The sequence below is a fragment of the Pungitius pungitius genome, chromosome 8 (assembly GCF_949316345.1).
Source record: "Pungitius pungitius chromosome 8, fPunPun2.1, whole genome shotgun sequence".
NCBI lineage: Eukaryota > Metazoa > Chordata > Actinopteri > Perciformes > Gasterosteidae > Pungitius > Pungitius pungitius.
The window spans coordinates 5,370,130-5,388,597 of NC_084907.1; the positions used below are offsets into that span (position 1 = coordinate 5,370,130).

The 18,468-nt window shown below is 45.9% G+C and overlaps 1 protein-coding gene across 1 annotated transcript; it reads right to left on the minus strand.

Moving 5' to 3' along the window:
* Nucleotides 1-6,861: 6,861 nt before the first annotated feature.
* Nucleotides 6,862-15,386, minus strand: wnt2ba (wingless-type MMTV integration site family, member 2Ba). Its single transcript, XM_037448313.2, has 5 exons — nt 14,790-15,386; nt 12,386-12,606; nt 11,412-11,689; nt 10,515-10,779; nt 6,862-8,458 (listed from the first exon to the last, which is right to left on the minus strand). The coding sequence occupies exons 1-5, from the start codon at nt 14,963-14,965 to the stop codon at nt 8,229-8,231; spliced, it is 1,170 nt and encodes a 389-aa protein (XP_037304210.1). The 5' UTR covers nt 14,966-15,386; the 3' UTR covers nt 6,862-8,228.
* Between the last annotated feature and the right edge of the window lie 3,082 nt (nt 15,387-18,468).

An 18,468-nucleotide genomic window follows, 5' to 3' on the forward strand; every position in this document is an offset into this window, starting at 1 on the left:
AAATCCAGCTTTCGTGTTATCTGGTAAATTATACATTTACTTTCTTATAACATTGTTGGCTTATGATTCCATTTTTATTATTTTCCGATTTACCTCATTGCAGTCCTGTATTATGAAATACATGTTATTAATACCATTATTATTCCTATTGTTACTTCTTTCTAACCTTTCCTACATCAGGAGTGTTGTTGGTGGATTTACTTCGGTTCACCTGGTAGAACATTCCATCACGGTCTCCTCTTTCCCATTTTGACTCATTGTGTGTGTGTGTGTGTGTGTGTGTGTGTGTGTATCTACACCCCTCCTGCACGTCACCTGCATGCGCACAATCAATCCGCTGCATGTGCGTTGGCTGGAGTGGGCGTGGGGATGATGCACGCCAAACACGTGCGTCGGTGGCCTTCTGGGCCCCGGCTGAGGTGTTGCTTGAGATGCGATGACCTGGACCACCTCTGAAGGAACATCCCTCACGTTGTGTTGCCTGTAGTTTGTGGGAGAGTGAATGTCCTCCTTTGTCGACACCACAAACTCCCTTTGAGACATTTCTAGCAGCGACGAATGAGCATGATGTCACTTGGCAAGGACGCTAGATACGCTGCACTAAAGCAGCCGTGGTTAAGTCCAATTTCACGTCAACATGAAGCTGTTTAATTACTGCTGACAGGGTCACAGGGGGGGTTAAGGGGTGGGTGGGTGGGTGGGTGGGGGGGGACCTCTCTTCCAAGAAAAACTGGGAAACTTCTGGGACGTTATTTTCAACACTTTGCCTAAATAGTCTGATTTTCGCCATGTGGTCACACATCATAGCGTATTCCCCACATCGCCGCACGTCACAGATAGTGGAGCGGAGTGATGGGGGGGGGGGGGGGGGGGGCGGGCGTCGGCTGGACCAGTCAAACGAGTTCAAGGAGAATATCCCAACTGTTAAGTGCGAGACTGACACCACGCCGGATCGCTCTGGGCTCATTACAGCTCGCCAGCGTGGATTACAACATTCCTCTCTCTCCTCTGGCTTCCCTGAATGTGAAGCATCCGTGCGGACCACACTGTTGCCCCCCCCCCCCCCCCACATCCACTGCGGGCCAATTTTAGCTGTGAAATGTTGTCAAATTGAGATGGCCATCTGATATCAGTGTGATGAAAGAGAATGCCTGCGAGGCCGCTCGTGTTATTTTTACAGAGTTCAACCGTATCACACATTGTGGGGGACAAAGCGGTGAGGATACTATGGCAGCAAAGTATTATTTATCCCGTGTGTGTGTGTGTGTGTGTGTGTGTGTGTGCGCTCAACTTAGCTGAAATTACTAGAAAAAATGTAGAATCTGAAGGGATGCACGGCGGGTATCTGCGCTCGGCACCTGCCGGTCTCCAGCTATGTTTCTGGGAAATGTACTTACCGGCCTACACGCAGCGCTACCTTTATCCTCTCCTGCAATTACTGAAACGGAAGGGACCGGAAGACCTTTGACAAGGGAGGGACAAGGGGGATCAACCAGTAAGGTATTTGGGGATTTCGATGGTTTCAAAAGGTAGGAACACCTCACTGGGCAGTTCTACAAACTGGGACGCTGGACGAGGAGAGGGCGACTCGGGTGTGAGGATTCATGTTAACAAACATCTTCTCCCCCCCACCCCCCCACCCCTCGTTGGCTGGAATGCAGAAGCTTTGGAGTCACCTCAGGTGCTTTCAGTCATGCCATTCACCCTGTCCATGAGGTTCAGAAAGCAGGTCAGTGCCCACTTTAACTGGCGCTGTTGAGCCTTTATCACAGTGGATTGAGCTGGGGAATGGACATATGAACTTTTCAGGGCCAGTCCCCCCCCCCCACCCCTCCTCCCTTTACTGGATATGAGAACAGCTCTCACCTTTCTAATCTCTAAGAAAAACACACTCAGAACAGCCTCCTTTTGTTTGCAATTAACTTTTGGACTTGCGAACGTTTGACACGTTTGGCTTCGTTCGTTACGTGGACTTTGAAAAATTTGTTGACCCCCCACCCCCCTCCAGCATCCGCTGCTTGTTGTCAGACTCATTTAGATCTATGACCTCCTCTGAGGGTTGAGTCTCCAATGGCCTGAGTATGATATCTCACGCTGCATTGCCAGATGTTGGATCGTCTACTATGGGCCACTTCCACTGCTCCTTCTGCAACGGCTTGGCCCGATTTCATGAAATACTTCGGTCCTCACAAACGGGTCGGAGCCAGTCAATGTGTGCAACAAAAAAAAAAGAGAGCGAGACAGGATCGCGCAGTTGCAAATGATTGCGCTGTAAAGGTATTCTGTCACAAGACGCTGACAGAAGAAACGCGCTGTGCAGTGATGAGAAAGGACTCGACGCATGCACTAAGCAGCATGCACTGGAGACGGAGGGTGTGTGAGGACCACTGGTTGTAAAATGGAAACCTCACGCATGTATAGTCTGGTCAGAACCAGACTTTGTGGACTTTACAACATTTGGCATTACAGTTCACATATTGCTGTTTATTTTCAGTTAAGATCTGCAACGACTTGGCTGCATATGTACGTGTGTCGTTGTGTACATTCCGAAGCCTTTTATTTTGAAGGGAAGGGTGTTAGACATCATCAGCAGCATAAACCTTTGGGAGACACACAGGAAAAAGACTTGAGCTTTCATGTATCATGTCTAACCAGGTGTTCAGATCCAAAGCAGCTTGCTTTAATAAGCATCTTATTAAAGGTACTGATTAGGGTGTGAGATCTTTATGTTGTCCTTGAAAATACCGTTCCATTAAGCTACGACGGTATGCAGCATTATAACTATTTTCATTCAGCAGTAGTAGTGATGATCAACCCAGTCTCCAAAAAAAGCGTGAAATGGCTACGTTGGTCCACCGTGATAAACGTAGTCATGTCACGTTTTCCCCCAAAATAACGTTACTATGTTACGTTTCTTTTGGCCCATTCACTTACATTGCTTTGCAAATAGGTCACGTGACTATCAAGTTTCCCGGTAGCGAAAAGAAAAACATGGCGGACGGTCAGCATAATCTCCGTGAAAAACACAATATTTTAAGAAAGCATCAGCATTTGTATGCATTTCGATGGCATTTCTAGCGAGAAGTATGCGTTATTCTTTCATAATCTTCCATCAGAGACTGTAGAAGACCTTCCGTTTATTCGTTTCTGCGAAGATTTGAGTGTCTCTTTGGGAAAGCGTGGCTACGCAACGCCTTTAACGGCGCATTATTAAAAAAACACTTCCAGTGGGGGCGTTACCGTAAAGAGGCGTTCAGCCTTAAAGCCACTAATCGCCAAACAAAACAAACTCAAAGCACACGAATCACATTATGACTTTTTAAACATAAATTCCCTTATTTTTATGAGTTTTCAATGAAAGAATGCATAATTTCCGGGTGTAGGCAAGCCCGGGACATCCCGAATTATGGGCAATTTTGATTTGTCCAGCTTTTTGACAGCTCCAGTCCCGACTTCCAATCACAGCCTCCTAAGTCAATGACGCGCCTTAAACTCTAGGTTGTTGTGAAGTTGTGTGAGTGCAACTCCCCCCCCCCCCCCCCCCCCCCGAACATTACCTCTTGTTTACATGGAAAAGGGGGGCGGGGCTTCGCCTTCAGAGCGGAGCGTCATTTCTCGCTCCACACGTCTCCTCTTTTTACTGGCCAGGAAAACGGGCGATCTATCCCACGTGGGTCTGGCTCCATTCCATTGGCTCTGACGAATCCATGGAGAGGCGGGACTTATCATTTTCCCGGCAAACGGAGCTGCATTGGTTGCCCTGTGCGTGAAGTGGCCGTGAGGCCTCCACTAAAGTCTCTCTCTATTTGTTCTGCTTTACTCAATAAAAGTAAAACCTTTACAGATATACTGTCCACACACTAGGCTAACATAACGGAGATTCCAGGCTTCTTCCTTTATGTTTTATGGGGATAAAGCCTCTGTAAGTAGTTTTTTCCCAAGCAAATCTGAGTTTCTTCTGTTTTTTGTGTGTCCCATACAAATATCAAAATATATATACTGATTTTCACATCCAAACACACTCACTTATGTTCCCTTTTATCATGACAACAAGAAATTTCAAGATAAACCTTTTGCTTTCATAAATATGACAGTTTTAGTGTGTAAATGCCCAGCAGTGTACAGTCCGGGGGCCCCTATCGGGCCACTTGTTAGATGGTTCGATTAGTCTATCACTACTATACTTTGATCTGATGACTAATTTGCACATCATGCTCGTACCGGCATGGCTTCAGGCCCTTCCCAGGCATAGTTCATCATCTTCCGGGGTCCTATAGCCAGTGTTGGGAAAGTTTACTTTCTACATTAACTAGTTCAAAGTTTAGTTCACACATTTTAAAAATAAACTAGTTCAGTTCATAGTTCAAAATATTTGAAATAAGTTCACGGTTCCAAAAAATGAACTAGTTTAGTTCTTTTTTTCCATACGTTGCTGCAAGCTATTTTTTTATTTTAATATTGCCACAGCCCAGAACCACAGACAGCAATTATTTGATCAGTTTTAACACTGAAGCTATGCATCAGATTTAATCTTCATATCCAATTTTGAATCCTTATCCAACCAGGGTTTACATTAGCATTGAGGGGAGAGCATTTCCCCTTTGTTGCTTTAATTTTGCTGTCATTCACTCCACACTAGCAGCAGTTGCAGAGTTCACCCCTACACTACATTCTCAAACACATGCTGCTTGAATGGTCTTTTTTAAATAAGGTATTATAAAAAGAAAAACAGGACAGTAATCATTAAGGTGCAAATGTTTGCAAAGAAAGGTCAGATTCCTCCCATCCTCACCGACCTTGTCAGTAACTTCATAAAATTTTTTAAAATTATTATACGCCGCCTCTGCTACACTTATTAATGCGCGTTTACGGTGTGTTTTCTATAGAAATCTGGCACCCCATTGAACGACATTAACCTGAAAGAACGTGCCGTAGAAACCAGAATGAACGAGTTCACAGTAACGTTCATCGGGCATTAATACAGTACGTTCAATTCACGTTCGCCCAAAATATCAACGAGTTCATGAACTATCGTTCAATGAACGCGTTCAGGCACAACACTGTCCCGAAAGGGCCGGGATCGCACTTCACCCAGCATGCCTCGGCCTTCACTTTTTTCACTACAGAGTTTTGTTGCACCCTGTGACTCCGGCGTTAGACTCCTTCGACTGAGTTTCAAGATGGGTTGGATGGGTTACTGACTAAAATGTATGCCCAGGGTTAGGGTTAGGGTTAGGGTAAGACATTCTTCAGGTTATTGTAGGCCAGTTGAATGTGTATGCCATACAATTTGACACAAACAAGCCCTTTAAGTTTACATGTTTTGTATGTGGATTTTGTACATACAGTGTTGGTCATTTAATTTCTTTGTTTAATATTTTTGAATTTATGTTTGAATCCATTTGTGGTTAATGTGCTCAAAATGCACTACTTTCTTAATGCTTACATTGCTTGTTTGACCTATTATATTTACAAGTTGCCCTGAGGCAACAGACCTAAATCAAGTTAGGGGGTGGGGGCATATATTTTAGTCAGTAACCCATCAAACCCATCTAACAAGTGGCCCGATAGGGGCCCTCGGACCGTACACTGCTGGGCCTTTACACACTAAAACTGTCATATTTATGAAAGCAAAAGGTTTATCTTGAAATTTCTTGTTGTCATGATAAAAGGGAACATAAGTGAGTGTGTTTGGATGTGAAAATCAGTATATATATTTTGATATTTGCATGGGACACACAAAAAACAGAAGAAACTCAGATTTGCTTGGGAAAAAACTACTTACAGAGGCTTTATCCCCATAAAACATAAAGGACGAAGCCTGGAATCTCCGTTATGTTAGCCTAGTGTGTGGACAGTATATCTGTAAAGGTTTTACTTTTATTGAGTAAAGCAGAACAAATAGAGAGAGACTTTAGTGGAGGCCTCACGGCCACTTCACGCACAGGGCAACCAATGCAGCTCCGTTTGCCGGGAAAATTATAAGTCCCGCCTCTCCATGGATTCGTCAGAGCCAATGGAATGGAGCCAGCCCCACGTGGGATAGATCGCCCGTTTTCCTGGCCAGTAAAAAGAGGAGACGTGTGGAGCGAGAAATGACGCTCCGCTCTGAAGGCGAAGCCCCGCCCCCCTTTTCCATGTAAACAAGACGTAATGTTCGGGGGGGGTGGAGTTGCACTCACACAACTTCACAACAACCGAGAGTTTAAGGCGCGTCATTGACTTAGGAGGCTGTGATTGGAAGTCGGGACTGGAGCTGTCAAAAAGCTGGACAAATCAAAATTGCCCATAATTCGGGATGTCCCGGGCATGCCTACACCCGGAAATTATGCATTCTTTCATTGAAAACTCATAAAAATAAGGGAATTTATGTTTAAAAAGTCATAATGTGATTCGTGTGCTTTGAGTTTGTTTTGTTTGGCGATTAGTGGCTTTAAGGCTGAACGCCTCTTTACGGTAACGCCCCCACTGGAAGTGTTTTTTTAAAAATGCGCCGTTAAAGGCGTTGCGTAGCCACGCTTTCCCAAAGAGACACTCAAGGTCTTCTACAGTCTCTGATAGAAGATTATGAAAGAATAACGCATACTTCTCGCTAGAAATGCCATCGAAATGCATACAAATGCTGATGCTTTCTTAAAATATTGTTTTTTTCACGGAGATTATGCTGACCGTCCGCCATGTTTTTCTTTTCGCTACCGGGAAACTTGAAAGTCACGTGACCTATTTTCAAAGGAATGTCAATGAATGGGCCAAAAGAAACGTAATATAGTAACGTTATTTTGGGGGAAAATGTGACATGACTACGTTTATCACGGTGGACCAACGTAGCCATTTCACGCTTTTTTTGGAGACTGGGTTGTGATGATAGTAGAAGTAGTAGAAGTAGTAGTAGAAGTAGTACCAGTCCTCCTCAAATGACTAGTACTTCAACTATAATGTTGTATTATAGAGGTTTACATGTTGGCAGGAGTAGAGTAATAAACTTTTAAAATAATGGCCTATGATTATTAACAGTTACCTGTGTAAGTAATACACTATTTAATAATGCAGGTGTGTAGCAGTACTTTTAACGCACAAACAAGCTCACTGATTTTAGTTCGTACCACACAGAGAAAAATGTACATGGTATAAAAAACGTATATATTTTAACAGCATAGTATAACCCTGATACGTGTATACTGCTACAACCCTACTGTTGATGACATAAAATCCAGCTGGGGCAGTTCTGTATAATGAATCCATGAGTTTTGGACCAAATCACTGCACAGCAGTTTGGAGAATGATTGTCATCTCTGGACTGTCACAAAATTGAAAATATCCCTCCGCATGATATCGTCTGGTAAACAGAGGAGTTCACGTGGTGATCTCTGTGCACGGTGCATGTTTTTAAATGGGTTACACAACCTTTTTAAGCAGACAGCGTTACATTATTACGTCTCTCTGAACAGAGTATTTAGGAACAATTGCTCGATGCTGTCGGAGTATAGCTTGAAAACCCCCCCCCCAAAAAAACTACAACAAAGAGGTAGAAATGCTAAGGTTCTCCATGAGGAAACACAGCAGCACTGCGTGAGGCCAAAAGCGCACTGAAGCACTTTCTCGGTCACCTCTCCAGAGTCCTGACGGATCCCTCGTCCCCGTCGCTCTGCTGGGGACGCGCTCCTTCTCGCTGCTTTGTTCATGTCGCGGTCATTAGCAGCAATTGCATAATTGTATTTTGAATGATTTGTTGCAATACCACACAATGATATAATTTGAAGTGATACAATGTCAATATTCTTACAATATATCTAAGATTTTGAACTTGTCATCTTTCTTTCTTTATGTCTCTCTCTCTCTCTCTCTCTCTCTTCAGGCTAAATATTACTGTGAATGCAATCAGTATGAGGAGGATATGCTCTCACACCGTCTTAAAGTACTATTAAACACACATCGTATCGCTGCTTCAAGCGTCTACAAAGGAACAATGCAATAAAATCCGCCGTTTTTGTATCAGAGATTCACAAATACTTAGAAACCCTCGTTAAAGCAGCACACAATCAGTAACTGGGCCTAATTTCCAGTTTAGCATCACAGTCTGTCGAGTCTCTGCTTCACAAAGTGTCACCGGATCAAAAGCCACAGCGTTAAGAGATCCCAATTATACATCCCATAATAAAATGCAGTCATCAGCGAGCAGGTTTGTTGAGTCCGTCTGTGGGGGACTCGCGGTTGGTCAGGTCTTCTCTTTAGGTAATGTCCAGCCAATCGGGCCTCTTGTGGGGCTTGCAGGTGTGGACGTCCACCAGGTCCTCGCATTGGCTGCATTCCACGGCGCAGCACCACTTGAACTTGCACTCGCACTTGGTGACGCGTTTGACGCGTGTGGTGTCGTAGCCCCGCCCACAGCACATGACCTCGCAGCCGTCTGTGCCCCGGGAGGACCTGTTGCACACTCGGCCCGCTGTGCCCAAGGAGCCTGTGGAGGAACACCGGCAGATATTGGTTTGCATATTTTTATTTGTTGTGTATTTGTTATGTTGCCGGAATTAAATTCGAACGTAATAGCAAACATTTGCGTCTCTACATTTGTGCTCAGCGCCACCCAAGAAGATGTGATTGACACAAACAAGCCACGAGTCCCCCCCCCCCCCCCCCTACCAGAAAGACAATGTGTGGATGCGGACCTTTCTTTGACTAAGAGTCAGGCGATACTAAACTTCATTTTTACTGTTGAGTTTTTGAGCGCCGCGCTGAAAACGGAAACTGATGGAAGAGACAAATTAGCTGAGCCAGAAAGCCAAAAATGAAGAGCTGAAAGATGCTGTAATGCTCTGCAGAGCTGTGGGGGGGGGACAGGAAGGATTGGTCATTTTGCGTTGTACGTGAATATTTGATCCAGCGGTGATGCACAATGATGATGCGTGCTGCTTTTAAAGGAAGCCTGAACATGCACTTCTTCCATTGCACGTACTGTTACTCTATTGTCACTGTTCTTCTTTAATGGTTCTTTGTCTGAGCCGCGTCAGCTCGACTGAATTTCTTTTGGGGAAAACCTTTCTAGTCGTGACCCCGCTGCAGATGTTCCAGATGTGAAGGTGACGGCGTTGGCTTACAGGCGCGCTCACGGAAGGAACACAAAAGTATCCTCGCGCTCGGGTGTAAAATCTAAGCCTGGGATCAAATGCCGTGTCTAATGACAGAGCATCCCTGAAGTCAACTGGGATGAGAGGAGCTATTCCCCTCAGGCTCTAGGGAGTGGAGCCTAATACTGACCAAAGGAAGGATTTTGAAAAATAAGCCTGCGTGTATCCTTAGGCCACGAATTCCTATACAATGGAGATTAGCGGCGCGGAGGGTCATGAGCTCCTTTTTAAGATCACCTTTTAACAAGGACGCACCGTCTTCCCTTTTTTTTTTTTTCTCGAGTGAACACACCTTCATTTACCCCTTCGGTTGTCGAGCTGCGACCCGAGAACTATCTGTTGGAAGCATCACGTCGCCTGCACATGTGCAGCGCGCGGCTATCTTAGCTGACCTATTAACAGTGAGCTAGTGAACTCCTTCACGCTCGGCTGACGTGGGGCTGGATTGGAGCACAGAGACAGAGCTTAACAAGGTAAAGCAAACACTGGGAATTAAAAGGGGATGTTAAAGGTCAAGTCATTGAACGTTAAGCTGTGGAGGAATGCCAGCCTTCAGTGGACTCTGAGGCCTCTGGATCTCATAGCTAATACAAGGGACCTGGAAAAAACACCTGTTTATCTCGTCTCCTGACAATATACCCAATTGGCTTTTAATTGGAAATTGGAAACGAATTGTTTAAAACAAAAAACAATAAAAATGAGTCTTAATTATGGATTATTCCACATGACTGGGGATTTCTCAGTCCAGTCTTTATGCCACCGCATTTATTTAAAATAAAAGTTGTTTGTGGCAAGGTGGTACACATTATATTCTTTAAGAGAGACCGCTGTTGACTTCATCAGATAAAGCTTGGTGCTTTAGGGCTGATGCACTATAATGTATTGGGATGATGGCAGGATTGTGGTTAGGAAACTCAAACTTGAGCAATGAATTGTCCAGGCCAATGTAAACGATTTGGTGGTATTGGCTTTTCCATACATTTTGACAAAATATAGACAAAAAGGAAAGTAAATGACAGTGCAGATATGTTGCAAGAAGTGACTCAGGAAATATGCTGGTCAGATCAAATTCAATGTTTCTTACTGCAGAATTGTTTGTGAATGTTATGTTTTTATGTAAATACCTATTTTGGAAATATTGGATTTCCAAGCACACTTAAAACTCAAGCATTGGCTAAATACCCAAAGGGATGCTTTAGGGGAAGTTGTGTAATTTGAGTAAACTGACCTTTCTTAGTTATGATTTTGATGTATAAGCACACTGAGCACTGTGAGTAATCTGCAGTCTTCATTTCCTTCTTTTTCTTTAACGTTCACCAATACACGTCCCTGTTTTTAGGAAAAACGATCAACTCGAACCCGAAACGAGTCCTTCAGCTGGTCACTCACCTGCCGAGCGGTCGGCGAGACAGTAATCCGGCGAGTTCTCCACGTACACCAACTCGTTCTTGGTGCTCCCCTTGAAGTCCACGTCGGCCACCGTGAAGCCCGTCCCGTCCTGGTTCATGGTCACCTCGACGGCCTCGTTGTACTTCTTGCGCAGGTAGTCCCCCGTCCGCCTGAAGTCGGACATCGCCAGCCAGCAGGTCCTCAGGGAACAGGAGCCGCTGATCCCGTGACACTTGCACTCCAGCTTCATGAAGCGCTTCACTGCCTAGAGCAAAGGTCAAAGGTGACGGGGGTGTTAAGCCTGTGATGTTGCCCACGGCGCGGCGTAGGTGTGATCGGCTCCGCTTCGAGGCGTCCTCCTCCGGGGACCCTTTGATTCTAAATCTACCTCTGAAAGCATATTTATAATGTATGCCGTGACATACAGTATGTCTATATGGATACATTTCATATTTTCAAAATGGGCAAAATTTCCTGCAAGGTTTTAAAGGGACGGCTAAAGGAATATTCAAAAGAAACTATAGAAATGACACAATCATCTCTTTGTATTTTTCCAAATGAGAAAGTAGGGTAAGAAGTTACAAAACAACAGATTTGACAACAAAAATGTAAGGAGTGAATGATGGAGACGCACTGCAGTCTGAACCACATCTGGAGATTATGTTGGTGACAGAAAACCTTTTTGATATTTCGATTAATACGGTGGGGGAGGAAGTACTCAATAGTCTCTATAGCAGCAATGCCACAGTTGAAAAACCCCCAAGGAAAGGTGCAGCATTTCAAATAACTCAAGTTGAGGTAGAGGCTTGATATGCAGAATGGCGTCATCATCGACGCCTGCTTATCAAAGTACATTCTCCTCCCCAAACCACAGAGACCTCCCACATAACTGCTCACCATCCGTCCGCACCGGTTGTTGTGCAGGTTCATCAGCGCCCGGGCGTCTTTCACCATCCTCTCCCGGGCGTCGATGAAGGCCTTGGCGAATTTGGTGCCGTAGTTGACGTTGTCGCTGCATCCGCCCCAGTCGAAATTGCCCCTGTGGTCGGCGGCGCGCCCCCGCTTGTGGCCGTCGCAGTTGCAGATCTTCAGCTCCCCCTGACTGCAGGCCCTGGTGATGGCGTAGACCACCCCCGCCGAAGAGATTGCGTACACGAACGCCGCCTCGCGGCTGCCTGCGTGCGCCACAGAGAGAGAGAGAGAGAAAGACGTTAAATCCTTCACAATTTTTTTTCCCCCTGCGTCTCTCGTACACCGAGGCCTTTTCGTAGCAAGTCTCACTATGTGTCGATACGGTGGGTTACACGTCGGCTCCGGGATCACCGTCCGGCCTCGCTCTCCTTTCAACCTTTCATTCTACACAGATGGCGGCTTTCTCAGCCACCGGGCCGTGTTTTCATTTCAGACAAGGGGAGATTTTGGGGGTTATTTGGTCTGGCTTTCACCACCCGCCCTCCTGTTCCCATTCCTGCTCACGCAATGAAGCAGAACACAGGCGATATGTCAGGGAGTAAAGCTTTGTCTGGCTGCCAGAGACATCTACCCAAATATTTACATCTCCTATTACTGTTTATACATCACCAGTGTGGATCTCTCGATCTGCTACTCGTTTTCGAGGGGAAGATCCACTTTCCCCCAATCTCCCCTTCATTCCGCAGAAGGTGGGGAGAAGGAGAATCAACACTTTCTGTTTCTTTCTGGGACAAAGTTGATTTAATAAGACACCTATTAATTCTCTGCTTATCTGGTAACAGCGGAGGCATTTACGAGGATGATTAACTTGAGTGTCTCCGACATAAACAACCGCGTGTCCCGCACGCACATGAAACCCACCCCCCCACCCCACCCACGTGACACATGTGCAGACTCACTTCTCAGCATCACCCTGCCAAACACGGTGTGGTCCCGGTCCAGCGTGCTGCAGTTCCAGCGGTGGTGTCTGAACTGGTGCTGGCACTCTTTGATCCACTCCTTGGCCCCCTCGCCGATGGACTGCATGAGGTCCGGGTGCCGCTGGCACAGCTGCCGCTGCTTGTTCACCAGGCCGGGGATGTTGTCGCAGATCACCCGAGCACCCAGGGCTCCGATGTACCTGCGGGGCACGGGGTACGGATCGGGGGGGTGAGATGAAGGGGGCCACTGCGCCTGTAAGGCTGTACGTCGCAGCCGGTGCGAGGTGGTACACTGTACTGGGGCTCCGCAGGGATTCACCTCATTTTCAAATGAGCTGCCAACGGTCGGCCATTTTGCCGCCATTTTGCTACTGGTTTGTTGACCTTTTTAGTAGTTCGTTTGACCCACTGGGAGAACCTTCTTGTCAAAACCTCTTTGAGGAATCTAACTTGCTCGCCCAGCCTACGAATTAGGCAGAAACGTCAGGCGCAAAAAGCAATGGAACTTTTCCTTTAAAGACTGTTGCAGAAGACATTGCTGTTTATGCTAAGCTATGTTAGCCAGCTGCAGTTTGTTGCTTCATATTTGGCGTACACAGACAAGCGAGACACATCAGGTAAAGTATTTTCCTTAATAATGTCGCTAGTGAGATTACGGCTCCACATTTGCGCCCCTCGTCTGGTTGAGACTCACATATTCAGGACGCAGAAGAGATTATTAAATTCCTCACGATCAGTGAGAAGCATCTCTGGTCCTGTGACGGGCCTTTGCTTCCTGCTCCATTCAGACATAATCCCGCACTGTGGAGCGGACTCTTAATAGGGCGGATCACATGCTGGTGGTATTGTGACGGTGGGGGGGGGGGCTCTCTTATCAACAGAGGACAGTCATCTACAGTGCAAGTGACCGCTCAGGCCTTCCCTCCCAGGCCGACAGATCAACCACATGCAGGCGCACACCCCCCCCCGCCCCCCCCGCCCTTTAATCCTGAACGCTTCACTCTCCATCCGGATATCATTATAGGCCCTAATCGCAGCCACATTCGTGTCGCCCGGGCCACCGAGACAGAAAAGGACTTTTCCACTCCCGTTATGGCTGTCAAGATCCCTTCCCGACCGCGACTATCTGCCTGAGCAGTAAAGCAGACCAGCAGCACTGCTTGTGTTTATTGTGTGTCGTACACTGCCGGCTGTGCCAAAAGACCCCTGACCGTCTCCAAGAGGGCGACGCACCAAGAGGACGCGAGAAGAAAGTCGATCCCGTGCAGCGAGACGCTTGGTGCTCATCTAGATTATCGCAATGGTCACAAATAGGCCCTGACAATACAAACCAGGGTTGACTGCGTATTAATCATCTCGCGGCAAAGCTTCCAGGACCCTCCTGCTCTGTGTCTCTCTGTTTCTCTCTGTTTCTTTCTGTTTCTCTCTCTCTCTCTCTCGAGTTTCTCTGGGATTTGGCGCAATTTTTCTTCATAAACGTTTTTACATGAAGGATTATTGCACAACGGAAAATAGGACAACGTATGTTTCTGGCTCTCTGGGGAAATTACGACTCACTTCCTAATTTACAAAGGGTGAATTTTAAAATCTAAATCCATTTGTTAAACAGAGGCTAATTGTTATGGGGTGAATGGGAGGGAATAAAGAATTAGAACCGCTTCTCTGTAGTTTTATTGCCCACATATTTAAAGTGGGCAACACATCAAATGCAATTTCAAAAAGAGTGTGTCTGACACATGAGACCAACTACCTCAAGTGGGTGGGTGGGATGTAGGGGTGATGCACTCCCTGAGTTTTCTTTTCACCTCTGAGTAGTTAAAACCTCAAGAGAATTATCATCAAGGGGCATTTATTCATGCACCAGCGCCAGCACCTGCCACTTGCTTCAGGCAAGATGGATGGATAGGGGAGATCCCCCCCCCCTCACACACCCCACCCCAGCACCATTAATCTTTATGAACACATGACACTTTTCATTGATGTTGAAAAAAAACAAAAAAAGGGAACCAATTCCCATACAGAGGTGAAAATGAATGTGTTTCATTTTTTGTTGGATATTAATGTTTGTTGTTGGGGGGGAGGGGGGTTTGGCATAAAATAAATATTAAATTAAGCACCTGCCTTTATCAAGAGGAAAGTTTGTGTTTGTCAAATTAAATCATGAATATCCTTTTTTCTGCCTTTTTAACTGGGTATTTATATTTTTCCATATATACCTATAGAGATTTGAGAAAAAGGTCATCTTTTAGTTAAGTTAAGATTGCATAAGAACCCTGTTCTCTTAACCTTTCTATAATTTCCCTTTGGATGCAGTTGTTAATTAACACTTATATCATTATACATCATGTAATTAAAATGGATCTTATCAGAACATCTCACTCACCACCACGATGAATCCACCCTCGGGGTAAAAACGAGCAGGAGCAAAATAAAAGTGAAGTAAATTTTGATTGGTTTGGAGTGATGTGGGGATTTCGTCCTGTTTCTGTTCCCCATGGCCCCGCAGCTGTCTGCTGCTCTCCGAGATTTCATCAGAGAAAACATGTCGCTTGTTTTCATGTGTTGGCAAAAGCTGCACAATCAGGTGTGGGAGTCCTTGGCGCGTGTCCGCCGCCCATCATCTGGGAACAAAAAGCGCTTCACGTGGAAGGAAAGGGCTTCAAAAGCCGTTTAATAAAGCCATGCAGATGTTCCGCCTGTATCCACAATCATCAGACCAGAATATGTCCAACACTCCGTCTCAGATGTCTCCAACAGTTTCTTCTTCTTCTTCTTCTTTTCTCCTCAGTTGTTGCGCACTGAATCGAACACCATAAAAGCTGCGGAGGGGAATCCGATGCTGCGGCACAGCGCGGCGGCGTCGCTTCAATCAGACGCGCGTCAAGTGGAGGAAGAACGGTCCCCGCGCACGGCACGGATATTACGCGCACCTTTCCTTCCGCGGCCAGGAATGGAGATGCGCACCGTAAAACGCGCTGCGCTCCAGTGCGTCAGCTGTCTGTGATTCCCCCCTCCGCCTCCTGCAACCCTCCCACCACCCCCCCCCCCCCAACCCCTTTGTCTGGAAATGACAAATAGCGGTATGCAGACCAACAGACAGCAGCGTAGGAGATGTATATATTTAGTTTGATGGAAAGTAATCCTGCTTTGGGGAGTGACGCATCCAACGTGTTGCCATTTCAGGACAACTATTACAACACAGCCTTGTACAATGGTTTTCCTTTAATAGTTTGCCTGCACTCACCTAAAACAATTGTCCGAGATTTAAAAATAAACGTTTTCTCTGTATTTCTTCTTGAATCTTTTTTTTATGGTCTGGAATAGGATATGGAGTTTACATGCATCACACACTTTATATTTGGAATTTGTGTGAGCCTTTTTTGGGCATAAATAATGTATTTATGGGGACCATTAGCAGCCTCGATACAAATGAAAACACTACACCAAACATTGGTGTTTCCGATCAGGCAGGTACAGTGAGTGGTTTGTTTGTGTCATCGGTGTCGAGGGAACCTTAGCTGTGAGGGGTCAAGCTTTCCTGCTTTGACACATCATTAAACAGGAACTTAGAGTTTCCAAAGAGATGGGTAATCCTTCCCGGGGGGCATTTTAGACATTGTTTTGTTTGCCTGCTGGTCCAGTAGTGATGTCTCAGATTTCTGGCCCAAGGAACCCTTTCAAAGTCACTTTCACGATAGATTGCCCTCTGAAAAATGAACTTGTTATCTGTAAAGTTGACTAAGAAGCATTTTACAAACTGTACATCATAAGATACCATCTATCATACGTTTGGAAAAGAAAAGAAATAATGCCCAACTAAGACAGATTTTCCAGGAATATAAAACAATAGATCAAATCCCAGAATAGACAGAAATAATGAAATGACATTATACACAGGACTGTCTGGTAAAAAGAATGCTTTGGTGGGAAAACGTGTGAAGAACACAACAAACTTAAAAGACTAAAACAGAGAGGACTTGAACCACACCACCTCTTCCACAAAGATCTGTAAAGAGACGTTTGCATACAGCTCCAGGAACATTATCACTATTATCCTGTTTTGTTTCAGGCTGCAAAGGGTGTAAATGAAAGATTTGCTGCACCCTGGAGATCCAATGCAGGATGCAGTTTGTATCCATTATGCAGTAAAACACATCAGACCGGAAGACATATGGACACCTGCAGTATCAATGCTAATATTTGACTCTAAATACATTACGTACAGGAATCATCTCAAGATCATTTTGAGAAGATGCATTGTCCTTATCACCACATGCAGTGGTAGTAGAATCTTACATTCCTTACATGTTAATATGTGAACTAGTTTATGACATTTCATGCCATATGGTAAATAACCCCCCCACTCCACTCCACTCCACTCTCCGAGCACTCGAAGCTCTCGCGTCAGGCCACCGGAGTGCGTGTTTGCAGTTCAGCTCGTATCAACAGCCCCGAACCACAAACAGGTCCCATACAGCCGAAGTGGAAACACATGACCCACCTCAAGGTCGTCAGTGAGTCTCTCACCCGGTGCTTGTGTGTGTGTGTGGGTGTGTGGGTGTGTGTCCAACAGGTAGAGAGCGATGCTAACGAGAAGCTGTATGCATGCGGCATGCGTGCGTGTGAGAGTGTGAGGTAATTTTAATCAGCTCCAAACCAGGGGCGTTAGTTGGAGACCCGCGTAAAGGTCAGTGACAATGTGGCTGCCTAAAAATACCCCAGAATGCACAGCGAATGGAATGGCGGGGGTCCTTTTTCTTTATCAGGAAACGCTGATTTATTTTCTTTGTGTACTTTACAACACAACTTCATGCTCTTTAGTTTCTGTCACTCTTTTTTTTTCTGCATCGCACACGTAACCCAACGACACACACACACACACGCGCGCACACACACACACACACGACCCAGCTGTTTGTCCTTCCGTTATGTCATACCTAGATTTGGAGCGACACTCGGGTCCTCATTACACGTGACCCTGTCCTTCTTTACCCCGGGACAAGCTATGGATTTTTTACAAGGACAGCCCTATAACAAATTGCTTTACAGGGACCCCTCCCTCTTCTGTGCCTTCGCTTTGAGCTCCAGCTGTGGTCTTAAAAGAGGCTCAGCCTGGGTATGTGTGTGTGTGTGTGTGGGGGGGGGGGGGGGGCGGAGCTAGACCCATCTCTGTAGGCCCGGGCTACATTTGGGTTGGAGAAAGGGTGAGGGAACTTACCCTAACCTCTACAAGGAAAAGGGAGAAAGAGGACGAGAAGGAGATCGGCACACGCCCTCGGCCCCAGATGGGCGCTCAGGTGACGGCTGGGTGTGAACGTTGTCCCTGTTTGGTGAGACGGGTCCGGAATGAGGCAGGTTGAATATACCTGTGGTTGTGGTCACACGCTCCCCCGTCCTTGACCTCGGGTTTTGGTCATCTCGATTTCCCACGACGCCGTGCGTCATTTGTTGTATTTCTTCGCACCGCAGACACAAAGTACACAGCGCTTACCGGATCGGCCCAGGAGGGACATGCGGCAGCTGTGGCCATTCTTTTCAAGTTCAGGTTCATTTATTTATGCATGGGGTGCCTTATCACGAGCACATCTTGACAAAACCTCAAGGGGGAAGAAGAAGATGTGACCGATCTATATCGGACAAAGTGCTACGGCAACAGATGCCGTGCAGCTCTTCTCCAAGAAAAACATAATTGGCCAATTTTACGAGGTTGGGTACTTAAAAAGAAGCACAATCCAACGCTCTATTTATTATAAAGGGGGGGGGGGGGGGGGGGGGGAGTTGGAAATTATTTTGTTATTACCCCTCTTGTCATGTGGAATCCTAACATGCAGAAAGCCAAGATCTATTTGGGGTCATGACCCTGTAGCTTGAATAAACTTTTACTTTAGACGGCATTATTTTCTTATCCAAGAATTTATACATTTTTTGAATATCAAGGCGTACAAATAGCAGATGTATAAGATATCTCCATTTTGAACATTAGGCATGCGCAAAGTACAAACCAGCGTGTCTTCTGCTCACTCCTGTGGGCCGTGTACCAGCAGAGGACACCAGTACAGCGG